The sequence below is a fragment of the Sander lucioperca genome, chromosome 22 (assembly GCF_008315115.2).
Source record: "Sander lucioperca isolate FBNREF2018 chromosome 22, SLUC_FBN_1.2, whole genome shotgun sequence".
NCBI classification, from domain to species: domain Eukaryota; kingdom Metazoa; phylum Chordata; class Actinopteri; order Perciformes; family Percidae; genus Sander; species Sander lucioperca.
This window is the reverse complement of record NC_050194.1, coordinates 25,802,667-25,811,738: the sequence shown is the minus strand read 5'-3', so window position 1 is coordinate 25,811,738 and position 9,072 is coordinate 25,802,667. Positions and strand designations below refer to the sequence as shown.

At 40.9% G+C, this 9,072-nt stretch overlaps 1 protein-coding gene across 1 annotated transcript; it reads left to right on the top strand.

Moving 5' to 3' along the window:
- Positions 1 to 4,131: 4,131 nt before the first annotated feature.
- LOC116061068 (neoverrucotoxin subunit alpha-like) lies at positions 4,132 to 8,817 on the top strand. The gene is given in 5 exon segments (XM_031314949.2): positions 4,132 to 4,140; positions 4,332 to 4,431; positions 5,646 to 6,182; positions 6,185 to 7,096; positions 7,217 to 8,817. Coding segments are annotated over 4 exon segments (2,112 nt in total). The 5' UTR covers positions 4,132 to 4,140; positions 4,332 to 4,340; the 3' UTR covers positions 7,789 to 8,817.
- Positions 8,818 to 9,072: the final 255 nt, after the last annotated feature.

The following is a 9,072-nucleotide window of genomic DNA, read 5'->3' as shown; positions in this document are numbered from 1 at the left end:
CCGCTACCTCCGCCTTTGTGCAAGGAGGAGCAGGAGTAGCACTGCCAGAGCCCTGCAAAATGACCTTGAGCAGGCCACAAATGTGCATGTGTCTGCTCAAACGGTCAGAAACAGACTCCATGAGGGTGGTATGAGGGCCCGACGTCCACAGGTGGGGATTGTGCTTACAGCCCAACACCGTGCAGGACGTTTGGCATTTGCCAGAGAACACCAAGATTGGCAAATTCGCCACTGGCGCCCTGTGCTCTTCACAGATGAAAGCAGGTTCACACTGAGCACATGTGACAGACGTGACAGAGTCTGGAGACGCCGTGGAGAACGTTCTGCTGCCTGCAACATCCTCCAGCATGACCGGTTTGGCGGTGGGTCAGTAATGGTGTGGGGTGGCATTTCTTTGGGGGGCCGCACAGCCCTCCATGTGCTCGCCAGAGGTAGCCTGACTGCCATTAGGTACCGAGATGAGATCCTCAGACCCCTTGTGAGACCATATGCTGGTGTGGTTGGCCCTGGGTTCCTCCTAATGCAAGACAATGCTAGACCTCATGTGGCTGGAGTGTGTCCGCAGTTCCTGCAAGAGGAAGGCATTGATGCTATGGACTGGCCCGCCCGTTCCCCAGACCTGAATCCAATTGAGCACATCTGGGACATCATGTCTCGCTCCATCCACCAACGCCACGTTGCACCACAGACCGTCCAGGAGTTGGCGGATGCTTTAGTCCAGGTCTGGGAGGAGATCCCTTAGGAGACCATCCGCCACCTCATCAGGAGCATGCCCAAGCATTGTAGGGAGGTCATACAGGCACGTGGAGGCCACACACACACTACTGAGCCTCATTTTGACTTGTTTTAAGGACATTACATCAAAGTTGGATCAGCCTGTAGTGTGGTTTTCCACTTTAATTTTGAGTGTGACTCCAAATCCAGACCTACATGGGTTGATAAATTTGATTTCCATTGATAATTTTTGTGTGAGTTTGTTGTCAGCACATTCAACTATGTAAAGAAAAAAGTATTTAATAAGATTATTTCATTCATTCAGATCTAGGATGTGTTATTTTAGTGTTCCCTTTATTTTTTTTGAGCAGTGTATATTATGGCTTAACATATATTAATATGTGTGAGTGCTTGAAAACATATTAATCTGTATTGCAGTTAAAACAGGACAGTGTGCTTTAGAGAATTGCAGTTGGATGAGTGGTGAAGTACTGACGATGAGAAGTGAAGTCCATTTTTCCATTTTTTTTGTGCAGAGCGGTGCAAAAGGAAGTCGGCCAACCCCCAGCTGCATATCTTGTATAGCATGTGGTGTTTTTCCTGTAAGCCTCTGGTGTATTGCCTTGCAAAAAAAATGAAGTTAGAGTGAACACCCCCAAGCTGCTTCTATGAGGGGAGGGAGATGAATTGTGTATAAAAGAGAAGCTTTGCAAGTGAAAGCACCTCTTTTTAGGGCAGGACCAGACTCCTCGTGCTCACAGCACAAAGGTTCAGTGCCTCTAATCTGGAGGGAGCACTCGCCGAGCCTATCCGGTTCTGAGTGTGGCACTTAGGGACAGTTTAGGTTATCTCGTGCCTTCGGGCAGTGGGACTTAGAAGATTGATTGATTATACCTCTCAACACTCGGAGGGAAACTCAAAGAATCAGATTGGTTTTGAGAGTAGTGCATTTTATTTTTACACTGCTGTGTTAGCTTTGCTTTTCTTTATAAAATAAATAAAAATACCTGAGCTTGTGTTGGGCTAGGGAGCCAAAGCTTTGAGGGTTTCCTGTGTCTTTTTAGATAGTTTAGGGTAGCCTACATCCCCGCGTCTAGGCAGGGGCTTCCCCTCACAGGGGCCAGAGCAGACTCCTCTTTAACCGCCTGGGCGAGTTGTAGCCTGGCGGGGACCGATTTAGACAGTCAGACCTCCTGTTATCTCCCAGTGGGAGTGCATTTCCCCACCCGCTCGGCTGGTCAGAGCCCCTGAGCAATTGACCTCTCTCAGATCGGCGACCACAAGAGGCTAGCAGGCATCCTTAAGAAGGAGGGGACCTCCGTTGACCCTGGGAGGAGCGGCTGAAAAAACGTGAGTACTGAATCAAAATCATTGGTTGTAAAGATCCCCTCGGGCAGTGCTTTTCATACATAGGGGGACAAGAGCCCGTGAGTTAGGGACGTCTAGGGTAGCATTGAAACCTCTTGCCTCGCCTCTGGGTTCCCTGGTCCAGGTGAGGGCCCTTTTTAGTAAGCGTGTGTGTCTCTCAAAAAAACTAGCTAATCAGGGAAGTATCTAAAATAACTCCTTTTAATATAGACTAAAACATCCACTCCACTCACGGTGACTGGTGTTGCCATACAGCAGAAGAGGGCATAGCAAAGGTGGGGGTTACTGAGGGGAAGGCATAAAGGGAGTTGGCTCTCTTGAACACAGAGAGTGATACTACGCCTTGGTAACTGTCACATCGCTCTACAAACGTAGGAAATCATAAATCCTCCACTTTAAACGGTGCGTAATGGCAAACTACTTGCATCCCTTAAATGGTTCATTGATTTGTTGAATTCATTTTTTTACTCATTCCTCATTGCGTACCACTACAGTATTTCACAGCTGTATTTCTTACTTTGCATCCATTTTCAGATCCGTCAGCTGACCCGTCTGGTGTGTCCCTTCTAGGTTTGTCCTCATGCTACTTCATGACTTCAGGATTTGTGTATTTTTCCCTGTTTTGAATGTTTGTTGCTTCATGAGAAAGCTTTTGTTTCCCCACCTTGGTTTACACCAGAAATTAGTGTGCCAAAGATTTTTAAATCTGTCTTGAAATTGTAATAAATAGTTAACAGTTAATATACACTTATACATTACTTACACTGCTCAATATTTGCTTTATATCATATCGTAACAGTGGGTCTAAGCAATAAAAACTGCTTCAATTATTAGACTTACTGGCCCGAGTTAAGTATTGTTAAATACATCGAGGCTTATCTGCAAAATCTCTTCTGTCACTGTTATATCATAGGGGCAAAACCTTTTTATGTTTCCAACAGTCACTTCGAAACTAAAACAATGAAAGCTGTTCAAATATTAAATACACATGAATGGTGTGACATTGGGAACGCCTTTATTTTTCTGTCTTAATTTATTTTCGCTGTGATAAAATTTTTCTTTTATTGACATAGTCGTTTTATAAAGTAACAATGAAAAAAAAAAGCATTCCTAGAATGAGTACAGAATGCACATGGGATATTTCTACTGCCAGGGATCTTTAATTAACTTGTGAGATAAACCAGTAGAGTTTTGGAAATCTGGCCTCTCGTGCCTCTAGTGCTGTACAGAACTTTGAGGGGGGTGTGAGAGGACTTTAGCACAATTGACAGTGTCTTTCTCTGATTTATCTTTTTATTTATCTGTCGTCTTGTCTGTTGGCGTCAGGAAGGAAAGTTAACTCCCATTTGATATAATGCCTGGGGGACTGTTACATTTAAAAAAACAACAACTTTGTTGTCATATGTAGAGGCGTACACACTGAAGGGAATTTCAGCCAAAAACCACAGGCCCTAAGGCCAGAAAAGATCTGACTTTAATTCACTAATTCCTGCACCTTCTTTTATGGGACTTATAATTACCAAAACACAAGGATCAATAGATTCAGTTAAGCAAAGTTTATTAAGTCCAGCAGAAAAGTTACATTCACAGCTGTGGGTTCACAAAAGACACCGAATATCCCTAGCTTCAGGCAAAAGGAGTCAGAGCTCTGGTTAGCAAAGTCTCTGTCCAGTTGAAAGCCCCGTTCTATGCTTTCCTTGAGACTTTATGGTTCCTCCGCAGGGCAGTGTCTTCTCCATTCCAATACTGCTCTCTTCACACACACACACACAAGGGAGGGGGTCTGTATGGTGCGACTTCCTCTTCTGGTCTGATGAACATATATCTTGCTGATTCCTGCTGCTTTGGTCTAAAATCATCTGGCCAAAGGACTACAGTTGACGCATTTACAGAAATGTTGATTAATGTGTGTTGTCCTTTATAAATAAAGAAACAGAAACAGAACACCTGCTTTTTTTCTACTCTGTCTGGTGAACAACACTATATATGGTATGAAGTATAAGTAAGAGCTTAAGCAAACCATCTGTGCGCTCTGTCTTGTGAACACAACTTCATCAGGTGAGAACAACTTGGGTGGACAGTGACAGAGGGTGACATGAAGAGATATATATTTAGACTTTTACTGAACTGTGTAAAACTGTCAGTGTCAGACTAGAGTCTACAGGGAGTTACTGTATTTCTGAGCATCATAGACCGTCAGTCTGTCTGTCTCTTTAAGTACTGAAGGGTGTGTTCACTTTCCTCAACAGGTTGGAGAAATGGCCTCAGATAATAAGAACGTCGCTGCCCTGGGTCGACCTTTCACCCTGGGAATGCTCTATGATGCTCGGAGAGATGAACTGATCCCAGGTAAGTGTTGACTACATTCAAAATATTTCTAAATCTATCTGTCACAGTTCTACTTAAAGGAACTCTGAAGGTGGGGTGGGGCAACCCTTAATGCACTGAATGTAATTCTAAATATGAATGTAACATACTGTGTATATAAAATATATTGCTTTATAATAAAAATAAAGTTGTCCTCCGAAGAGGGTGGTAGGAAATAAAAACAACATAAAAATAAAGGAACTCTGAAGTAATTTCATAAAGCAGTAAAACTATTTCAACCATAGGTGTAGAAGACAACCCACTCCCAAAAAGAGATAAAAATAACCATTCAGCCCTAATGCTAACCCCTAACCCTATGAAAATAATTAGCAAATGATTTGTAATTCTACTATGTAGTTGTGACCATTTATTAGTTGACTGTATTATGGATGCATGTTAAATTGTTGGTGTGTTATCCTGCACAGAATATGAAAAATTGAATTGTAAATACTGTTGTAGAATTTCAGCCGATTATTACGACCATGGAGCCATTTTTACAACATCCCTGGAATAGGGTTGTCCTATTTTCTTATACTGCACTATAACTTTTATTCTTGTATTTTATGTAAAGCACTTTGAGTTGCCTTGTTGCTGAAATGTTCAAATAAAGCTGCCTTGCCTATGAAACCTGACTCTGATTGAGGATTGGTTCCAAATTAGTGAAAACTGTTTTTATGGTCAATTCCTTTGGTACTGCAGAAATCAGGGAGTGAGATTATTAGAGCAGAAAACATAGTTTTGGTGTCAATCTTGATTGTGTGTGCAGTCGTCCAACTCTTTGCATTAGAGCGGGGCTGAGCTTTTGTCACTTGACACACACACACACACACACACACACACACACACATACACTATACACAATAATACTTAACAGTTGTAAAACGTTTTAAAATTCTCCTCTTCATATCTGAAGTCTAAAAGGCCCATACAGGAAGTTGTATTGTTGTGTTGTTATGCAATGCATTCATATTGTTGTATAATGTTACCATACCCTCTCAATCCAGTAGTTCCTTTATTAAGTAGGTTCAGGTCAAAGAATGAATCAAGCAATGAATATAGAAGCTGTTTAGGGAACTGCTGACAGAAGAATAAGCTGCAACATGTAGAAATCTAAATGATTATTATTTTTTTTGTGACTTTACATTAAAATGATTTTCCAGCTTTATCAGATGACTGAAGGTTTCTAATTTCTATAGGTTTGACATTGTGGGATGATAAAACTCTACAAGGCAAGATAAAAGAAAGCTCTCAGCACTCCAGTGCATTTGAGATTTCTGCTTCTGACTCCACTGAATCCAAGTGCTCTCTGCTGGATGTTGATGCTTCTCTGAAGGCCAGTTTCATGAGTGGACTGATAGAAGTTGGAGGATCTGCCAAGTATCTGAATGATCAGAAGAAATTCCACAATCAGAGCAGAGTGACGTTTCAGTACAAAGCTACCACCAACTTCAAGCAGTTAATGATTGAACAACTAACCATGGACCCCCAACAGATGGATGTCATTAAGAAGAGCTCAGCAACACATGTAGTCACAGGCATCCTTTATGGGGCAAATGCTTTCTTTGTGTTTGACAGTGAGAAGTTAGAGGCCAGCAGTGTTCAGGACATCCAGGGCAGCATGCAAGCTGTAATGAAGAAGATCCCCTCATTTAATATTGAGGGGCAAGTTAACATTAAGCTGACTGATGAAGAAAAAGCCCTGACACAGAAATTCTCCTGCAAATTCTACGGAGACTTGATAGTAACCCTTCAACATTTGAAGAGGCAGTGAAGACCTACGTACAACTCCCAAAGCTACTGGGAGAAAAAGGAGAGAAGGCTGTTCCAGTGAAGGTCTGGCTGATGCCGCTGAAGAATTTCAACTCTAAAGCTGCTGAGCTGAAGAAAGAGATCACAAACAGATTAGTTAGGAAGGTCCAGGATAATCTAGACGATTTAAAGGAAATAGAAATGAGATGCAACGATTCTCTGGAAGACAAAGTGGTGGAGCAGTTTCCTGTGATTCGAGAGGAGTTGAGCACTCTCCAAAAGTTGTGTGGTTATTATGCATCTAACCTCCAGCAGGCCTTGGCGAAGAAACTCCCCTCCATCCGTGAAGGAAAAGAAGATGAGAGCTCACTGAACAAACACTTTGAAGACGGAGACAAGTCACCATTCAGTCAGGAAAAACTAACCAAGTGGCTGGATCGTAAAGAGAGAGAAATCAACGTCATCAGATCCTGTGTAGATACCATGAAGGGAACAAAGATCGTCCCAAATCAGTCAGAGCTGGACAGACAGGTTCTTGCTCCAGGTGTAGACAATGCTCTGTGCTTTGTTTTCACTTCAGTGGAAAAGGGTGATACTGACCTTGATGTGATGGCCGACTACTTGGGTGTTCAAAAATTAGGAAGTACCAATGAAGATCCATGGTACTACTCAGATGAAGTTTTCACCAAAATGAGAGAAAAAGCCAAAGCTTTCCATCACTTTGCCAACGCACTGAAGAACAACAGTCAATTCTGTTTCCTCATAGCAGCCATTGCAAACAAGAAATACACAGGAGCAACCATCTACCATTACAAGAACGGCATTCTGGTCAGTGAAGATTTTTCAAACGATCTCCCTCCTGTGGAGACCATCACAGACAGAAGAGATCTGATCTGGTGTAAGTCTGTTTCCATGCTTTTTTGATTTAAAAAACATGCTGTACTAATAACTCTCCTCCAGAAACCTGTTTGACCATCAGAATAACTGATAACACATTTTGTTTTGGTCTCTCCATCAGATGCCTGTGATCTCAACCTGGACCCAAACACTGCAAACTACAACCTCATTCTGTCTGAAGGAAACAAGAAGGCAACACATGGAGAACAGCAGTCATACCCTGATCACCCAGAGAGGTTTACACAAATACACCAGGTGTTGTGCAAAGAGAGCTTATCTGGGCAACATTACTGGGAGGTGGAGTGGAGTCAGAATTCCTTTGATGATTTTTTTGTTAATATTGCTGTTGCATACAGGGAAATTGAAAGAAAATCAGACAATTCAGAGAGCAAGTTTGGACATAATGCCGTATCGTGGGCTTTCGAAAACTGGCCAATAAAAGGAACCGGTCACTTACTTTTAGCATTTGAAAATAATGAAAAAAGGATCTGTACTTTTCCCTCTGATGGCTGTAACAGAGTTGGGGTGTATCTGGACTGGCCTGCTGGCACTCTGTCCTTCTACAGAGTCTCCAATAACACACTGAGGCACCTCTACACCTTTCACACCACATTCACTAAGCCTGTTTACCCAGGATTCTGGGTCAATCATGAACAAAACTATGCGTACCTGTGTCCACTTGAACAGGAGTAATGACAAATACTTCTCAGATTCTTGGTCTGTCAATAGGAATATGGGTTTACATTTAAAGTTTAAAGAACAACTGAACATCACATTTTATCTCGAACATGCTTCACAAATTTAAACAACATATTCAAACCCAGAGGGACCAGCAAAATTGATGATGTAATCATCAAGTGTGTGTGTGTGTGTGTGTGTGTGTGTGTGTGTGTGTAATTTTATCAGTTCATGTTGATTTGATGCACAGCCTTCATTTAAAACTGGCTTGTACTTCACACATTTATAATCACTTTAAACTTTCATTGCTTACTACTTGATATTTAAGATAGAGGGCTTATATCAGAACTCAATTGCTTTGTCAACACTTGTTGAAATATAACTCACAGCTCATGTAAAATAATTGTATAATTTAGCAATTTGTTCTTTTTCTTCTTTGTGAAGTACTTTTTTTTAGATCGTTCATCTCAGAATGCAAGTTTTTCTGTTGACACGTCTGTACCTCAACCTCAACTTTGGGTTCAGTCATTGACTACTGTTTTGAGGAGAGAGTCACTGTTAACACATTTTTATGTTAGATGTTGAGTACATTGCTGATGTTTATAGAGTTGAAGAAATGTATTTTCCTGTTAATCAGTTGATGTTGATTTGATGAACAGCCTTCTTCTCAAACTGGTTAGTGCTTCACAATCACTTTAAACTTTCATTGCTTGGTACATCACAGATAATTCTTTTTATTTGATCTTTTTATTCTACTTCCTGATACTTAAAGATAAAGAGCTTATATTGATACACAATTGCTTTTGTCAACACTTGTTTTATTGAAATATAACTCATAACTGATGTAAAAGAAAACTTATTAACTTGTTTTGTTGAAAATATCATGTTGGTGATGGGATATGAATTACCTAAAGTGCATATTGTTTAATTTAGCATTTTGTTCATTTTCTTCTTCGTGCAGTATTTTCAGTATAAGTCTTTTCAGAATACAAGAGGAATCATTTAGTTTTTCTGATAAGTCTGTACCTTAGCCTTAACTTTGGGTTTAATTAAAGACTGTTTTAAAGGATAGAGTCACTGTTAACAGCATTTTTAATGATGGATGTTAAGCACGTTATTGTTGATTACAGAGTTGAAGAAATGTATTTTCCTGTTAATCAGTTGATATTGATTCGATGCACAGCCTTCTTCTTAAACTAGTCTGTGCTCCACAAGGGTTAGGGTTAGCAATGTAAACTTTCATTGGTACATCCAGATAATTCTTTTTATTGTAACTTTGTATTCTACTTGTTGATACAT